This window comes from Sturnus vulgaris, chromosome 7 (assembly GCF_052056855.1).
Source record: "Sturnus vulgaris isolate bStuVul1 chromosome 7, bStuVul1.hap1, whole genome shotgun sequence".
NCBI classification, from domain to species: Eukaryota; Metazoa; Chordata; class Aves; order Passeriformes; family Sturnidae; genus Sturnus; species Sturnus vulgaris.
In genome coordinates, this window is record NC_142249.1 from 16,736,785 (window position 1) to 16,756,233 (window position 19,449).

The following is a 19,449-nucleotide window of genomic DNA, read 5'->3' on the forward strand; positions in this document are numbered from 1 at the left end:
GTGGTGAGGGGAAAGGAGAAGAAATGAATAAGACCTTGTTTTGAAGTTCTTTGGTTCAATCATAAGCTTTTGAATTTGCTGAACTGAACCAGACAAAGGCTCTTGGGGCTGGGTCCATGACTGGCTTCACATGCTGAGGGCCCAGCACTGCCTCTTGGGCCTTGTTTATCATGGCCAGTGGGCTCTCCTGTCCCTGGCTGGGGCAGGGGGCACCTCACTGCTGCTCAGAGGTGGCACAGCACGTGGTTCATGGTGACATAAGACTCAGAGTGGGAGGTCTGGGGTCCAGTCAGCAAACTCAAATAAAACTGCCAATTTGGAAGTGCCAAAGTTGTTTTCTTGGCTTAAGAAGTCAAAGCAGATAGTTGTCATGCTTCCACATCTCTACTTTTGTTCTGTCTCCTCAAAGAGAGAAAATCTTCTTATCCCAGTTTGAAGGAAATTAAATGTTGTACAATCCAAGTTTTATTTCAAGGTGGGAATGGGGGGGGGTATTTTAATTTTTTATTCAGCAGTCTTTATAAAATGAACATTGTCTCCTCAGTGTGAAAAGGGATTTTATCCCAAAGCAACCTCAATTACAATTTAGGATGTCCTGTTATTGTAAATATACTTGGTTGAAAGAATGGATCATGTTTTGCTAGACTTTTTCAAACTCTGGCATGGAGCAGTGCTGAAGAACATTTTTAGAGAGAAAAGTAACTTCCAGATAACACAAAGTTCCTCGAAGTGCCCAGAACAGATCCTGCAGATGTTTGAGAACTTGCAGGTCCAATTTACAATGCTGGGAATGAAGAATCCCCTCACCCCCCCAAAAACTGGACACTTATGGGAAAAGAAATTCAAGTGGTCTTTAGTTGTTCATAAGTCGACCCAGATTTTTTAAAGAGCTCTGGTACAACCTAGGTGCCAGAAGATGTGCATAAATTTTCAGGAGGACTCAGGAGAATGCTTTCTGAATTCTCAAATTTAAAAAGTAAACATCTTCTCAAAATCTGAGCTCTCTGTCTTCTAATGCTTCATATATGACTTTGCGTTCCCTTGATGCAGAAGGCAAACTAAAAAATGGGGTTGTTCATGACGAAGACAGATCTTTCTTCCTCCCCAGCTTGTCTTAATTTTGTCTTCAGGTTGCTTGCTTTTTCAGTCCATGGAGTTGCTTGGTCATTACTGCAGATGGCCTTATGAACATTTACAAAGTGTCCAGCCTAAGGACTCAGGTGTTGAAGGTTTTCTAGTTTTCTTTCAGCTTAGTTTGTCCTGGCAAATCATTTGTTCCATAGGCTAATAGCTTGGATGACTTCTGACTGACCTTTTCCTCTTTCTTTTAAGTATGTGTTCTGAACTTCAAACTGTGTCCTGGTCTTGTAGAGAAAAAACTTTTTTTTTTGCATTTTGCCAGGTTTAACAGCAACAATCTGAGGATTACACATACAGGGAAGGAAATTAAGGGTTAAATCTAAGGCAGTAGTTACTGGAAAAGATCAGAAGTTGTGCTTCTTCCAACAGCTGAGCAAAACCACGAATGTTAGGAAGAGACCAGCGCTGAGGTCTGATGCCATCTTTCCATCTTACCCACTGACAACCACCAACACAAGCTGGGCCTCATTTTCAGCCATCACGGAGAAAAAAATCTTTTTTTTACTTCCCCTCCTCCACCCCCCTCCCGCCTTTTTATATTGGTTTGTTGGTCTGGATTTTCTTTTAGTAGATCAAAGTTTAGTTAATACTTGCTATGCTGTAGGTGTCCATGATCACTAGCAACAAACACAATGAGAAAATGAGAGGCTGTCCTTCCATGCCCCAGAGCAAGTGGGTGCCCAGAAGCACACGAGGCTGCAGGTGGGATCAGGGCTGCCAGGACCGATAGGCAGTGTAGTCTCGCGTCGGTGCATAGGAGGGGTAACCCTTGTTCTTCTGGTATATTGGGTGCCGGGGAGTCATGTTCATGTAGTCACTCTGATGGTACTTCTTATTTTTGGATTTTTGCTGTGGGAGAAAGGCGAAGACAACTGTGAAAACTTTTCATGTTAACTGCTGACAGTTCTGGCCCTAGGTCCTTGTTCAGGGAAGCAGGCATATTTGTAAGGCAGCTTCAGGTTAAAGTACATTTACAAAAGAATCAGAACACATGTTCTCATCAAATAATCTATGGAATTTACCCAACCTGAAAGTAAGTCTCCAGCTTATCTGGTGAGAGATTTACAGTGTTAATTCTTGAGGTAGAGGAATGCTACACACCAAGGATACAAACTGATGCCTCTCACCATCATCTTGCCTCTCTTATCTGTGGAATGATTCAGCAGAAACAAAAAGTTTGAACTATGAAGGCTGTCCTCATTTATTAGGAGGTAAAGAGAAATTAGCTTAACTCTAACAGAATAAGAGCATGAAAAATCAGCCCAGACTATGGTTTTCCTACCATTTACAGCAGTAAGATACAATACATATGTTGTTCTGAACCTTTCTTCAAGGAGTGAAAGAATCAGAGATGATGTCAATCTTTTGTCTCCTTATCTGGGCCTCAAAAATCTTATTTCCACTGTTCTATTCCTGCTTATAATGTCCCTGTGAAACAAGGGAAGCATCGACTCTTTCAGAATAGGAGTAGCAGAAGACATGAAAAAATTTGCCTAAAATCACAGAGGAAATATGTGGCTACAGCAGTATTTCAGCCTCTGACTGCTGCAGGCTGTGCACAAGGTTGGTGGTTTTTACATAGCTTAAGGCTTTATTGATCAGGGGTAAGTAAAGTGCTTCCATGCTTTTTTCCTTAATACTGATCATACCCTCTTTTGTAATCTCCTTTTTACTGAAATTTCCTTTCCATATACAGAAATAGTTGTATATGCTGCAGTAAACATGCATATGATGCTGTGGAATTGGAGGAGGTTTGCAGTAGAAAATCTGATGGCTGAATTATGTTGTATGTGCAGAGTGGGGCAGTTACTACGAAATACTTTAAGCTTTTTAATATTAATGTTATATATATGCAAAATGTTGAATGTAAGTTACATACTGATTAAGCCACATAATGCAGTCAACGCATGTAAAGCATTAGATACAAAAGCTTTATCTCTGTGTGTTCATCTCCATAATACAGGATTTCTAATTCACCTAGGAGGTAGTTTTGCATGGGAGAAAGACATTTTGCTAGCATGAGTGATTGTTGGGCTGTTACAGGATCAAAGACTGCTACTTTTGCAATGGAAAGCAGTTTTCCTTCAGGGAAGGCAGAACTGTATAAAATAGACAAATCTTTAGCTGCTTTCAGGAACTGATCAGGCTTGCCAGGTCTGAGTACCACAATTAAGACCTTTTTTTTACAATTCACAATGTCTTGTAGGCAGCTGTATTTACATTCAACAACACTCTAAATACATCCACAATCAGGATACATATTATCTGAAGAATACTACCAGCAGTAATAACAGCAGGTAAAAATTGATGGAGCAAACAGCACACATGGCAGTGCAGCCTTGTCACCCTTGCTGGGGGCAGACATGTTAGTGGCAAAGTGAAGCCATTAGGTAACAAATGAATATAGCACAGAGAAAATGGTTCAGATTGTAAATGATGGATTTAAAGCTATAGCATCTCATCTGTGGTGCAGCCAGAGCAGCACAGCACTGTAACACCAGCAGCTGCTCCTAATCCTCTCAGCTCTCCTCAGAGTCAGCCTCTACAATAGGGCACAAAGAAGAACCACTTAACTGGCCTTTGCATTTTCCTGCGGCAGTGCCCCCTTTGATTGTTTTCCATTAGAAATAGCCACAGATTGAGAAAGCGTCCTTTTGTGAAACACTTAACAGATCTCAAGCTTCAGCTAGCAGTGACAGTGGCTTTCTGTATACCTGCAACATTTAACCCGCAGGGACTCTGGACCTTTTATACAGGTTACCTCATAATGGTTGTGTTGAAAATTGCAATTTAACAACAAAGACAGAGGGGAAAGTCAGAGTGCAAGGAATTGAGTTCTCTGTGTTCAAGTCTTTCTCACATGGAGTAAGAAGTGTAAGTTGGCTCTGAAGATCACAGTCCTAAGACTTGTCAAGGAAAATGTCCTTCTGCTGCCCCTGTATCACACCAGGAGGAGAACTGGATGTGACTTGGACCAGTTAACTCTCCAGAGAGATTAGAAAGCAAAAATTATGAGCCATAAGGCTGTCTCAGCTTTCTTACTATTGATGTACAGACAAGGGACTACTGAGATCCAGGTGCTCCTGTTCCCTTGTAGTCAGGCTGCCAGAAATAGTGGTTGCTCAAGGGAATTGCTGGATAGGCACAAGACACCAGTGCAGATGATCCTGGGCTGAGGACTCCCTATGGATTATTTTATTGTAGGTGAGCTCCTGTCAGTATAGTCTCAAAGGGTTTTGCCAGAAATGCTTGTAGTTCTAGATTTCCCTGACAGGTTCAGCTGGCAGAGGTGTCCCAGTATTGCTGGTGTGCAGGGCACTGCCAACTCTGTGGCATTACTATTTGCTGTAGGACTCTACTGCAGAGGGCTGACTGCCCACCTGGAGAGCATCTGGTGTTTCAGCTCTTTTGGGTACACCATGGGTGTGCATACATAGCTAGGATGAAGAAACATTGTCATCCTGTACTGAAGGGGTGTCAGTGAGTTAGTGGTAAACATGGCAAGTATAGCTTGAGAAATTAACTACTAGAGCATACAGAGCAAAGGAAAATACAAGTTTCTTACCCAGTAGTTAATACAAACTGCAGTTACTAGCATACTGTAGAGTGAAAGAATTCCAGTCACTGTTCCCAGAATCCACAAAGGAATTGCAGACCGAGGCTCTTGTATTTGGGTAGGTGTCTCTTTAAGGAAAGAGCAAAGAAAACTTTAAGTTTATGAAATAAAAAACATAGATCTCTGCTTTACTCCTTGTTCCAATATCATTTTTATTAATCATTATTTTAAGGTCTCTTCTTCAGGAAGTCTAGATCAGGAATGTAGTTTTACCAGGCAATCCAACTTTTTTTTTAAGGAAACAAACTGCCTCTAGCCATGTAGGGAGTGTGCATAGGGAGGATACTGACCTACAGAGGTTTCTCAGCTTACCTTTCACATGAATGACAGTCCCGTTGCTCTTCTCATTGTAGACGTATGGGGGTGGATACATAACCTCAATTTTGCAGAAGTAGATGTCAGTTTGGTTGGCATTCATGTTCCAAAGATGGAAGATGACTTTGTTTTTATCATGATCCCCCTGGCAGTTGAATTCTTTATTTGAATTGTTGCTGATTATGGTTGTGTTCCATGAAATAAAGCAAACTTCAACTGAACTGTCCGTTCCTTTGTGTAGCGAAGCTCGAAATTCCTTCCCTGTCCCATTGTATGTATAGTTGCAAACTAGAGTTGCAGTTTGGTTAGTTACAATGAGCAAAGGATGCTGAGCCACTAAAATCTTGTTTTCTGGAAGGGAGGGGAGAAAGTGAGAAAAGAACTTGTTTTTGAAATATAGTAAGAGACTTCAGAACCACACATCCTCCCATGCAACTCTTCTCCATATCTCTCCTCTCCCCTGCTGACACTCCCTACCAGGGAGTACAAAACCACCCATCTGCAGAAGCCGTTTCTCACAGGAGCTATTGTTGCACCAATCCACCTGTATGTAAATAATTACATGGTCTCTAGGGGAGACTGTGAGATCAAGATTGTTTTTCTTCAGAGTCAGAATGCTGGCAGAGGCAGTGGCCTGTGATTAAGATTTAACATCAGAGCTCAGAAGCCTAGCTGCATCTGTGTGCATGCAGGTATATGTAAGGCCATCTAAGTCTATCCTTTACTTAGCAGGTAGTTTCCCAGGGAACATTATGGAATGAAAATAGTATGAATTGACACTGCAGCCAGATAAGATAATATTATTTATACATTTGCTTTTTAATTCAAGGACCCCTGAAGAGTTTGCAGGTGGATTTCCTGAACCATTTCAAGGGTTTGGACATTGGGCAATGAACACTAAAAGCATGAACTGCTATCATTTTAATGTAAAATAAGTAATTTCTCTAGCTAACAGCTGTAGTAGATTCTTAATCTCTCAAAGGACTCAGGAGCTGACTAATTTGACGCTGCATTGGCACTTAGCACTTGAATGGCCTGAAAAAAGCATGTCACATGAATGTATAATTGAATTTTAATTGACCGGACTGATACATAAACAGGAAATGTTTTCTGACACGTAGACCTCTGTGCTGTCATCTGCCAAACAATGAAACACACCAAGGACTATGCAGAAAGACAACTTTTTCCAAGAAAAGCCATCCTGTACAAATGAGGCCCTTCTTTTCAAATGATGAGCCCTAAGTAAGAGGAAGGGAGTTGTGACTTTTAAGCAAGAGACTTGCCAAAGCTTTTATATGACTGCTTAAGTCCTTATGCAAGCTCGGCTCCTATGAGATCTGGATAGTCTTTTACAGATCCCTGAGAATCACTGTGGCTGTTAGAATGACAATTGTACCTCTTGTCCTCAAAATGGAGTGCAAACCTAGATTCTTCCTACTTAATCCATGTGGCAAGACTTCAAAAAGGCTAGTAAGAGAAATGAAGTGGGAAGGAGGCCATATCCAGTATACCCAGAAAATTAGTGTTTAAAACTGTTTTTAACAATATTTAGGACCAAGTGATGCTTACTGTATTCATGCCTGCACAAGAAGATGAAGTACCCCAGCCTCTTTGAGCAGGATACTCCTTTGGGGTAAATGTGGTCCAGGGAGAAAAGTAAACACAAAGAGATACATGAGATGGCCAGGACTAGTGGTAGGGTGTGGGCAGTAAAAACAACCTTTGGCTAGCAGGTTCTCCAGTTACCAGAAGAACTTGTGAAACTGCTGAAGTTGTTAATTTTCTCTTTGAAAGTCTCATTTACCAGCCCTTGCTTCAAATGAGAGGAGGAGATAGGAGACAGGGAATGCTCTACTGCCTCATCTTTAGCAAAGAAAGATTGTAGCCTATCATCCTTGTGTCTTTTTGCTCAACATTGTTAGTAAGGGGGTGGAGGAGAGTTCATAACAGCTCTGAAATCCAATGTTCACAGGCAACCAAAACACTGTGAAACTTTGAATGAAGGATAATATTTCCAGGCTTTCCAGCAGAAAGAGACAAGGATCTTTGAATCCTAGGACAGAGTGGCAAAGTAAGAACAGAGAAGGTGAGTCTTTACTCAAGGTGGTGCCTGTGGTGACTTTTCATCAAAATGAAGACATTTCAGCAAAACAATTCAGTTTCCTTGAATCAGCATTTTCCGACGAAAGCTCTCACATAGGCTTATAAGGCATTCTAGTAAGGGGTGAGGTTTGGATTCCACCCCTTCAGACAAGGTATTTGATCATATTTTTGTTGGCCAGAAAATTGATCTTTGGCCTGCGTGGCAATTTGCAAGTCTGCAGTAGAATTGTTCCACCTTTAGCACAGCAGAATTCTATACATCTCATTTGAGACAGAGTTATTCTACTGCTTTGCAGTATTTGTGCACTACTACAACCCTGATTGTCACAGGGACTGAATACACCTTCAGGGGAAACCTTTTCTGTCTCAGAGTTAAAAACCAAAATAGGGTCCCAGAACAGACAGAAGCGTTACACTTTGAAAAGTACTTGCCTGTTTTCATTGCAAGTACTTACAGAAAACGAATGGATATTTATTGCTCAGCCTGATCATATTTTCTCTGTGGTCAGAGGGAAGTCAAAGAACACTGAAAATCTCATCACTGAGGGACTCTTTCAGATGTTATTTAGACTCTTCTGCAGGCCCCAATGACTTACACCCATCTCTTTTGCTGTCATCAGCTAACCTGGATTCCTGATGTTTAGACCTGTGCTTTATGCCTTGAGCTCCACTGTTTAATACTGCTCTGGATTATTTATGTCCCTGCCATGATACAGTGCTAACTGGCAATCAGTCTCTTTTGATACACCCTCCTAAAATGATAAATTCCTTCAACTTATTTTCACCTCTTGGATTTATAATCCAATCTGTTTGCCTTGTCTTGCAGGCTAGGCTTGATAACCTAGCTCCATGCTTCTGATGGGAATGCAGATAGGCTGAGAAGTGGGAAAAAGCTCATTTGTGGGTTATTAAATGAAGACAGCACCTACATGGTTGAAGCTAAGCACCCAAATCCATTTTCACAAAGTGGCTCTACTAGTTCAAATCTAAATTAAAGGAGATATTTTTGTTTTCATTTATAGGAAGAACTCATTAGCACTGCATGAATTGGTTGAGCTGCAATGCCAACAGGGGCAAGGCAAGCTTACCCCAACTGGCGTGTTGGACAAGCCCTGCTGTCATCCTTCTTCTCTGGACTTGGAGGATTTTTTGAATTGAAGAAAGTCAGTCATGCTAAAATGTGTGCTAGTTTCATGGGGAAGACAGAGTAATGCCTAACATCCCTCGCTTCACTTGTGATCTGAATAGGATTTGACTACATTTTTAGTAGGATCTAGCCCATTCTGAGCAAACATGGGCTGAGGCTGCTTTTGCCTTCACAGAGACAGTTTTTGCTCCTAAGTGTCACGTTGAGTTTGTTGAATGGTGAAACTCTGAAACATTTAGTAGGTGTTTCCATTCTCCTAAATAGAGTCATGATTGCCACTTCAGAGCTGTGTTCAGTCATGCTGTGTAGTTATAAATATCTATATGTTGGCCTTATCCAGCCAGGAAAATTACTTTTATGAAAAATCATTGTTTACAGTTTCAAAAAGTAGTGACTTTAAAAATTTAAAATCATTTCAGTCAGTGTGCACAAGCTGCAAGCCTTCTCAGGATCTTAGGATTTATATGCAATGGTGTGTAAGATCTCTGAATGCTTGTTAAGCTTTTTTATAGATTATTTGTAGTGCTGGATAATTCTTGTAATCACATGTGAGGGGGTTTGGGATTATGAAACAAAGTACCATCCATCTATAAGATCTGTAAAATACTGACTCTCTGATCACCGAACCTGATGCAAGCAAAACTGCATTGAAGTTTTCTATTCACCAAGAAAGTGAAATAGAGTTAACAGAGTATGGAAAATAACTATTTTGAGGTGTTGTTTTCTTTCTTTCTCCAGAACTCTTCATGAATCATCATCAGCTATTGGAAAAAAATATTCTGCTAAAATATTTAGTACTCTTCTTCCCTTTTTATGCCGGTCGACTTCAAGAAACTATTTTCCAGAGCAAGATATTTAAGATAAGTTGACATTTCTGTAAGCACGGGAAAGAAATGGCCCACCTAATTCCCTGGGGGGATAGGGAAAACCCTAACTGAAAAAACTGAAAGGAATTTTTTAAGCCACAGGCAGAAAGGAACACAGGTATGTTATAAGCAAAGCTATTTCTTTTTCTGCTGCTGGTCTGTTGTTCAATTATGTTCACTCTTCTTTCCTTGGTACAAGGGTCCTTCTCTTTTATTTTGGTTTGAGGCCACCCAGGGGTGTGTCTGATGTGCAGCTGGGGGATCCTGTCCTTCAGGCCCTTGCAGACCTGCTTTCTGCTCAACTTTCCTGCTTTGCTGCGACTACTGCAGGCAGTGCAGTACTCCAGAAAGCCCAGGTGACACTCTTGCTTTAATCAAACCCAGGGTGAGCACAGGCGTTTTTCTTGGCAGTTTGTGATCTATTTTTTTAAAACAAGAATTAGTTGATGTCGTCCTACTCTCAGCTAACCTTTCCTAATCCATCTTTTGCATTCTGGTAACCTTGGTAGGTTAGAGGTTGATTTTAATCCCCAAAGACCGTAAACCAGAAGGTTATGTGGATAGTAAAAATATAGGGTCAGTTGTGGGACACTGCAGTGGGAACCTGCTTATATTACTTATTTCACAAAATACCAGACACTTCATCTAGCTACCTTTCTGACAGACCACAGCAAGGTAATTATCTAGCCAACAAAAAGGGGAGGAGGACAAACTTTGTAATCGTTAGTGTTTCTGCAAAAGGGAAATGAGTAAACCACTATTTTAAGTCCCTTTCTATGAGTTAAACTCAACCTGCAGCACCTACTGATATAGTCTAACAACAGGACGAATTCTTTTGATTTTCCCAAACCAAAATACCTGAGGCTTATAGTGCACTTCACGGCTTGAAGAAATCCTGCAGGGTTTTGACCTGCCTTGATGTTTTCCATGTACTAAGGATGAATCATCTTGAAAATGAAGAGTGAAGAAACTAGTTGGGGAAAGGATGAGAGCCCTGAGAAGCAAATGACCTCATGTGCTTCTCTTTAAGAAGTTGAACAATCTTGGTGAGTCTGTTGGAGAAACACAAGTTCTTCATGCAAAGCAAGTGTATATGTGTCTATAAAGCCATGGCATAACGCCTGTGTCTGAGAACCACACACTGGAATTTATTTTGTTGCAATTCAAAAGCACTGCTTAAAAGTTGTTCACATCTCATGGAAATGTTGTTCAGAATTGTTCACCTACTGCTGATACTTATCCCCTCCTGGAATTAGTGTCTTCTTTGAAAATCCAGGGGCCTGCTGTGGAAATAATTATGATATTGCAAACACAGAATTATAAACATGGGAAAGGACAAAAAAAAAACCCTATGATTTCTTAAAGAAATGTAGATCACGATGTCATGCAAACTACAATGCCCTCACTGAGGAAAAAGAATTATGGAAAAATAATGTAGAAATAAGAAAAAAGTAGATTCAATTGCATATCTCATACTAGAAAAACGGGCTTTTTAAGATGTTCTCTCTGCTAAAAATTTTGTACTGGAAACCAGATTTTTATTCGTATCTGCAACTTCCCTGGAAAATACAAAACACTGATATTTGGAGAAGACACAATTACAACAGTTCACAGCCAGCAGTCTGAAAAATTGTCTGTCTCAAGATTATCACAGCAAAATCCAGCATCCCTTGCCTTGCTTTGCATTTTAATGTGTCCGTTGGAAAGACATGTTAGGTCTGAGCATAGGAACACTGCACGAGCAAGCCAACACCAAGATAAATACCCTCAGCCACAACAACTGAAGGGTCAAGAAGATTCACTAAGATTCAGGATTTCAAAAAATCACAAAAAGATTTTTTTTTCTGAAGATCTTCAGAAAGAAACTAGGATGTCTAGTAAGTAGCAGTAAATCACTAAACAATGCAAAAATCAGAAACTTGGCAAGTCCCATCGTCTCATCTTTGAGCTCAGTAAGCAACTCTGCTTTTGAGCATTTATTTGCTAATCCTGTGAGGATGTTGTTGCACTCAGCACTAGAGCCCATGACACCAAGCCAGGACATGGGGGAACCTAAAGCTTTGCAAGTAGATTTGGGGATGTGGAGAGTCTGCCCAAGACAGGCGCTGGCACCAGGTCTGCTCAGACCTGCTGCCCCCAAGAAAAGGCACTGGTGAGCAGAATTTGGAAAGCCCAGGGGTAGGTGAGAAAACCACCCCTCTACCTATGCATGCAGTTTCCAAATGGATCTAGAGAGAAGTCGAATTAAAAGCAAGGTCTTGAGTCTCATCTTGGAAGGATACTTGTGATAGGAGAAAAATTGGTCTCTTGGTTATATCAAGTTTATCCATTTGCAGACTCAGCAGCATGCTGCCTCTGCCCTTTCATCCAAACAAGAATAATTTGTGCAAAATTAATTCAGAGCTATACCAGACCTTCTACCCCCTGATGATCAAAGTGAGAAAAAATAGGGGAAAGGATTGAAATGTGGGGGTTTTTTGTTACCTGTTACATCAGCAGTGGGGATGAAGCAGAGCACCACGAGGATCCCCAGGAGCATGGTGCTAATGGTGGGCCCGCTGCCTTGTCTCCACCCCCTGCAGGCACTGCCAGGACTGCCAGGGCCTCACAGCACCAGCCTTCCTTCCTTGTGGGGCCAGGCTGCACCTCAGGTGCTCACACGATTTCTCTCCTCCTCCCTCTGCAGCACATGATACACTGCCAAGTAAAGCTACTGTAACGGCAGTGCTTGAACAGGAAGTTAAATTGTTTGATGATTTTAGTCTTAGTCTAGTCTCAGTTGTTTGATGACTGTAGTCTAAGTTGCCTCTGCAAAGCTCAGTAATGCTTAAAAAGTGCTGGAAGCCTGCAATTCAAGATAGGAACTGTCAGCCCTGTATTGCCAGGTGGAGTAATATCTAGGGCTCTGCAAGGCTGCTCCTGTCGGGGAGGAATGGACTTCCCTAGGGATGCAATGCCCTTTATTTACCAAGAGTACATACACATGTACACTGGCTCCATCATCATGGGAGATGCTGAAACCAGTTTCCAAGTTCCTGGTGGCCAGACCTGGCCCCTCAGGGAGTTGTGTGCTCGGGAACCTTCACCTTTCCTCACCCGTAGGAGCAGAAATCTTCCTCTCTTGGCCTGCCATGTTGCTTCTGCCTGTTTTCCCAGCCCCTGAAAACACTGACATATTTTGGCAGTAGTTTTCTCATACTCATTTCTCTGCATCTGCTTGTTGCCTTGAATGCAGAGCCAATAGTGCAGGAAATTGTGATCTGGAATACCTTCACATTTGGAAAAATATCCCAATTTATGAATGAGTGCAACTGTAATCCAACATTAACAGTAAGGGCAGCATGCAGCAAGCACATTGCTCAGTCAGTGCTTTCATGGACACCTTCTTATGTAAAGTTTTTTCTTCAGCTCATCAGGTAAATGCTCTCTCTTCCGTTCCTTTGCAAGTGCAATGTCACCTCTTCCCTTGCAAGAGGAGGTTGTGAGAGCCAGGTGATGGCATTTATAACCTTGAGGAGCTCTGGTTATTAGCTATTTATTTTGGTCCACCAAAGTAGAAATATTTAACTGTATCAATGCCTGTCACTATCTTTGATTTATTTGAGAGAAAAGGGAAGGTATTTAGCAGGAAGACTTTCAAGAAAATTGGGTGGTTATAGAAAGCGATGAAGGACCATGTGCTATTCTTTCATATCCTTTAGTATCTGAAGCCTTTAGACCATGTTTTATCAGAAATTCGAAATGCAATTTATGAGCAGCCTTAGCTAATATATTTATTTGCAGTCTAGAAATTTAAACAATATTCTTTTGTTTCATAATCAGTGCTAGTTGCCTGCAATACTGAAAGTTTTGGAATTTCCTCAAATTAATTAAAAAGTACAAAAGAGGGGGAAAAAAAGATTCTTTCTTAGCCCACTTTTGTGGTATCTATATAAATGTCCTGACACATTTTTTTTGAGTCATATGAGTGTACCTGTAGTTACCAATGAAATAGTCTCAGCTTAACTTGTAATGAGAATCCCTCAAAAAAGTGACAAAATTCAGTAACATTTTGCTGAATTGCTGTCACAGAGATGAAAACCCACTGCTGGCTCCTATAACTCAAATTACACAATCTGCATCTTGGCTGTCAGATCCTTTCTGTATTTGGGATATGGACTGGAAATGCACAAGGAGTGCATTTTACCCTCATCACAGAATTAGCAGAATATATTGCAGAGACAGAGATACTGCCATTTATTTCCCTGGCATACATTGGCAAAGGGGCACCGTTCAGGTGGAAACCAGACTATGGAAACAGCTGTGCAGGAAGAGATCCATTAACAAAAAGCTGAGGGAACAGTGTGCACTTCTCTGGGTCAGGTCCCGTTTATTCCCTTCCATCCCTTATTGCTCCTCATGTGCCTCTCCCATTGTGAGGACAGACCATGGCACTGATTGCAAACAGGGGCTGGACTGGTGGAATGGAGGAAAGGAAAAAGGAGCCACTGGGCAATTATCCACTGTGGCTCTAGAGACCAAGCTGTGATGGATTCTTTCTCTCTGTGTTGATGAATAGGGGTACCAGTATTGCCCTTTTCAGAGCTTTTGTTGTTGTTACTGTGATTTTAGTTTTCCCTAATAGATTCTTCTTTGATCTCTGGAGCAAGGAAGGGTGTTTTTCTTCCCCCAAATAGCTTTTGGCTCATCTGCACTTTTTGGTTTTCTAGGATTTTAAAACTCTTGTGTTCCTGAGGGTATGGCTCCTTTCCTTCTTGAAATTGCATCTCTTATTCTAATTTAAACAGTTAGTTTCCAATCACTTAGATACTTGGCTTTGCCACTTCACATGTGTGATCTTTCTCTTTTGCCAAAATTATTCTGAGGGCAGGGGAAGAAGATATTTTAGTTTTCAGCAAGCCATCTTGTACTTAGGACAAACCACATAAAAGTTTATCTAGGAAAAAAGAACATGTGAAAATGTCTGTTGGTATGCTCTCACTCTTAAATTTTTATTTTTCTCCCACCTCTTGAAGTATCTCTCCTTCTGTATCCTGAGCATTATCCAAAGGTGTTCTGCAGTAACATTAATTCAGGCAATATTGAATTCTGTTCTTACCCTATTTTCCATTCATATTTCAGTCTGTTGAGTCTGTCTGTACACTGGCAGACAGGATCTGCTTGCTGCCACAGCAATGGAAATCCAGACTAACACTGTAATTTCAGTAGAACTAGAGCTGTGATCGCACTGAAAGAGCTAAAAATGCCATTTGGCCATGTTTGGGAAAAAGAATGTTTCCATCCCGTCACAAAATGGCTGAAATTGCAGCCCTAGAGAAGTAAATTAAAGGATTGTAGATAGTTTTCCAGAGTACACAAGAATCTAGAGTATGGGTTTGGGCTTTTTACTCATCACTGTATGTAAATAAAACTACAGTCTAGGTATTTGATCATAGCTTTTCATGCCTACTCTTAAAAAATCTTAAAAGCACTGATAGGAGCTATGACCTAAGTTTCAGAGAAATCTAACAGGATCCAGTATGGTTTCTGAAGGAAACTATTCTTCTATAATGTTGCTGAAGGATATTTCTGGATATCTTTAAGAGTACCAAGAAATCCCAAGCAGGCTGCCAGTTTGCCTTTACATTAAAGAATGAGAAGGTAATGACCCACATATACTCAGCCAAGTGTTCAGCTGTTAAAGTCAAGAAAGACATTCCAGATTTGTTACGATTAAACAAGAGGGTAGTTTAGAAGGTAATTTTAAAATAAATGAAGCCTCCTTTCAGTCATTGGAAGTTGCATAGTGCCATAGTTGTTCCCAGCACATACTCCTGCTCTCAAGCAAATAAAAATGTATATGCATACTAGAAGAATAATTGCATCAATGTACTAACATTCACTTATTTCTGAAGACTCCAGTCCTATGGGAGACAGTAGGTTTCTAAATTGCCTTTTAACCACTATAGACAATTAACTTTTATGTCTCTATACTGTCCTGCAAATACAAAGTAAGATTAAATTTAACAGTTTTCTGAGAGACTCTTCCTCTTGCTTCCCTGCCATAAGGAATCATGGCACAGACCTTGAGTGAGTAGTCTAGGTAGGCGTCCTTTTGCTTGTTCTGCATGTTTGTATGCTGTCAGCTGCTGAAGTAAATGCTTTCTTTCTTACAACTGCAATTCTTAAAACATCTTGATTCTTCCATTGCTGCTCTGAGTAATGATTTGTTTTGAACAGTGCTATGCACCCTTGGTACAGACAGAAGGTTGATTCTTTCACATCTTGCTTAGAAGCAAGCATGCTTTAACTGGCTGCTGTAGAGGTGCAGAAGTAGGGTGACACAAAGTGTGTAACAAACTGACATGTTATTCTTAACTAGGAAGACAATAAATTATGTATGCTATTCACCTTCTACTATGTCCAGTAAGTTGGCCCAAGGAGCTGTGTTGCATTTGTCACGTGAAGCTCTTCATAAAGTGACATGTTGTTATCTTCACTTTACAGATGGAGAATGGACTCACAGCAAGGAGAGACATGCCCAAGGACGTGCCTTAGGTTAGCGGCAGAGCTAGGAGCCTCTGCAAGTACCCCTGGTAAGCTGTGTAACTTAGAAGGTCTGACCAGTTTTCTGATGGTCTTCATTCCATGTTGTCATTTCCCATGCACACTGATGAATTTTCACCATGTTCCAAGTGTTTTTATATCCTTCTTTCTGTGAGTCCAGGTACCTTCATATTACAAGTGCAAGTATTACCCTTAGAAGGAAATATCAATATACTCCCGAAGAGAGAATTTTGAGTGACTTTTCTGTAACTTAAAATGTTACAACATCGGAACCTTCCAAGGGCAGAACTAAATATGACATGTCACAGTGGAAAGGTAACTTTCTCTTTTGGAAAGATGTGAAATTTTTGTTTCTAGCCCTCAATATGACAGTCCTGATATGTCATTAACATTGGACTAAGCGCTGCCGTCAGACATATACAAACCTGGAAGAGAGCTTGAGAGAAGTCTTCCCTATTTGGGGAAAGAAACATTTCCTTGACAGACTGAATATTTTTAGCGCTAGTAGGAGGAGCTGTTCATTAGTGTATGTTAGGAAAGGGGCAGGAGTTCACACACATACATTCCTGGCTCTTTTCAAGTTAAAAATCTCATCCAAGTTTCAAAGTCGTAACCATTTCTTCTGGCTGTACATATTCCTGGTTTGACCTGTTAGAACAAGCCTTAAAGGAGGTAGATTAATGAGTAGGGGAAGAATGGTTCAAAGCTGCATGATTAACTCCATCTGTCACCTGCCTGTAACCTGACATATGGCTGCTGCTTCATTAGAGGCCAGTGTTTAGGTAAGAACACCTGAAATAAGGCCCACGGGTGAGTACATATGCATGCTAAATGTTCTGTGATAAAAGCATTTAGAGATTAGGGCTAGAAGGATTTTTGTTGACTGCACTGCCTGGTGCTTTTTCCTCTTGGGTGGAGAAGATGGAGAATCCTACATACTACCATGGAAGATACTGCAACAAAGAAATGTTGTCCTGTATAGGAAGGAGTTTGGCATGTCTTGTTCTCTCAAAGGGAGATAATTTATTTCCTTCTTCTTTGTCTTGCTGAAGACAAAAAAGTTGAATAAGCACTGCAGATATATTACAAGCAATTTTAAATAAGAGGAAGCATCTTCCAAAGAGCTTAGGACCTAAAAATCTTGAGCAGACAAATTCAAAATTTATCTTTGTACAAAAAGACATCTTCCAGACCTGACTGTCTACATCTTCTACAGGGAAGTTACATAGATCTCTAAATACCAGTAGAAAGATTTCTGTCTGCTAGGAGTGTGTTTTCCTATCTGAGTACAAGGTGGAGTGTCATGGGAGGTCCTGCCTGAATATTTGTAGAGGGCTGCTGAGGGAAGAAAGCTTTCTGGGGCTGAATGGCAGTCCCAGGGAACAGAAGCCCAAGCCTGGGAATTACACATCCAATATGATCTGACTAGGCTTGGCTTCTCTGCAATCTGTGCCAGCATTTCCTTTTGGAGGGAAATAATTGACCAAAACTTTTGCTGCCAAAAGCAGCACATGAATGGTATGGATAATCAGGAATCCAGAGCCCTGGGGCAAAGTAAGAATGAAATCAAACTGGTAGTGTAGACACTTGAGTCACTTGGCAAATATTACCCATAGTAAGGAATGCTGTAGCTGAGGCTTCCAAGGAATTGCCTTTATTTGTAGAGAACAGTCTGTATAGCCTATATTTATGGGTAAAGCCTTAGCTAGACAAAACACTTCCACCTCCTCTGAGTTCATCAGAACCAGCACAGCCCAGGCTCAGCTCAGTATATTAGGCTTTAAGACTGTCATGTTCAAGCTCATTTTAAAAGCTTTAACTCTTTCACTTCCTCATTGTTGTGTTACCTTTTCTCTTGCCCTGCATTTCACAATGATGGTAGTAGTGCTATCAGCATAGTGCATACACGGTGAAGAACTGCATTTTTACAGTTCTTCCCATTTACAAAAATTTGGAAGGAAGCATTACTCATGTTTATGAACAATTGAAACTAGAATAGAGCACTCTACACAATGACAGCCCCTTTGAGGAAGTGTCAAAGGGCTGCCCAGCAACCTCACTCATCCAATGGAATATATTCTTTGAGATTACTTCATTCTGAATAGTCCTCACAGGAAATAATTATTTTGGTAGACACTAGCACATTAACTTGTTGGATAAGCATTTCCAAATTACTCCTTTCCCTGAAGACAGTGGCTTCTTTACGCCTAGGCAAACCTAGCTGATGTCCAAATTCAACAACTTTCTGCCTGAGAAGTGCCCTATTCTTAGACTGTGGTGTTGCCAACACCAACCCACAGAGTTGTTTTCTGCCAAAATACTATGAGAAACAGACTTTTCATTGTATTTGTGCTACTTCAAAAAAGTACTGAGTCATGGCACACTGGAAATGTTTGTGCAGGGCTGCACAGGAAAACATCATAAACACATTAGAAAGAGTTTTAAATATTTCCACATTGGAACTAAGGACCAGTATTCCTGATTCTTAACTGAAAAGTGCTGAAAGCAGAGAGAAGTTATTTTCAAATCACAATAGGAAGCGTCTGCTTACTCATTTGGAGATGCATGTGAATTCTAATAGGTGCTTATTAATTTTGTAATGGATTTCTTCTCTTAGAAAATAAATCCTGCATGTTTTCAGCATGCCAGCATTGCCTTAAACTATTCCTTTAAACAGGAAATTGAAAACAATCGCTTTGCTGTTTACAAAGACCTTGCTGGGTTCGGAGTGTAGGAATCTTTGCTGGTTTAAAAAGGAGAAAAAAAACATACGATGGTTTATTAGAAGACACATCCACATAAGCACAGAAAATGTCCACCCTTTATTTCAGAGGTGTCCAGTCTGTCTGCTGGTGCAAGCCCCAGGGTCCAGTAGGGAGCCACCTGAATGTTTAGGTGTCTTCCCTAATGTCTCTTGAGCCCAAGAAGTATTGGTCCCCCAGACATGCCAGTGGCACATCCCTCAGCACAGGAGCAGCACAGCTGTGTAACACAAAGGGCCACTCGCTGTCCTTGGCGTGGCCACTGCCCAGGGGCTCCCAGCAGACAGCACAACTTGTGCTTACAAGCTAAACCTCACACAGAGATCATCCCAAACTGCCTGACAACCAAGCACCATGTGCCAGAATTGTCTGGGAAATATGTGCCCATAGGCAGCTAGTAGGATTGGGAAGTTTCCACTTCACGTTGCTGCTGCCTTGTATGCTTACATATTCCTCTCTAATAAAACCAGAATAATCTCATCTCTTCCTATATACAAAGTTTGACCCTGAAGAGGTCCTGCTACATATTGCTTATTGCAGCTGTTGGATAATCTTTCAGATGATATTAAAATACAATCAAATTCTAATATCTCACTAAGCTTTGGAGGTTATTAAAAGCAATGTAAAACCTCTGGTTTTGCTGATTTAAGGACACTGAGTGTTTATAAAAATTGAAGTGCATTTTTGTAGCCAGTTCTATTAAGGTTTTATGATAAAATTATAGTTCCTGATTAAATTTCTGAGCTTTTAGTTTTATGCCTCAGAAATCTGAAGTTTTCTGCTGTCATTTTTCTATAGCTTCAGCAGATTATTGTCGATGACTCTATTAACCCTAATTCTACATTCTACTTGCACATGCATTTTTAAAAAGAAATATTCTCACAAGTCTCCAACGTGTCCATGTGGTTCGTAAAAAGGCAATAATTAATTCAGTACTCCTTTCATAATTGGAAG

The 19,449-nt window shown here is 40.7% G+C and overlaps 1 protein-coding gene and 1 long non-coding RNA gene across 2 annotated transcripts in view; one reads left to right on the forward strand and one right to left on the reverse strand.

Moving 5' to 3' along the window:
- Positions 1-445: 445 nt before the first annotated feature.
- Positions 446-11,881, reverse strand: CD28 (CD28 molecule). Its single transcript, XM_014880339.2, has 4 exons — positions 11,672-11,881; positions 5,069-5,422; positions 4,706-4,824; positions 446-1,989 (listed from the first exon to the last, which is right to left on the reverse strand). Exons 1-4 carry the CDS (start codon positions 11,724-11,726, stop codon positions 1,849-1,851), a joined length of 669 nt encoding a protein of 222 aa, XP_014735825.1. The 5' UTR covers positions 11,727-11,881; the 3' UTR covers positions 446-1,848.
- LOC148223184 (uncharacterized) overlaps positions 2,697-19,449 on the forward strand; it is a 63,657-nt gene continuing 46,904 nt past the window's right edge. Inside the window, exons 1-2 of the long non-coding RNA XR_015804807.1 lie at positions 2,697-2,744; positions 15,674-15,762. This is a non-coding gene — a long non-coding RNA (uncharacterized LOC148223184). The remainder of the gene's footprint in view (positions 2,745-15,673; positions 15,763-19,449) is intronic.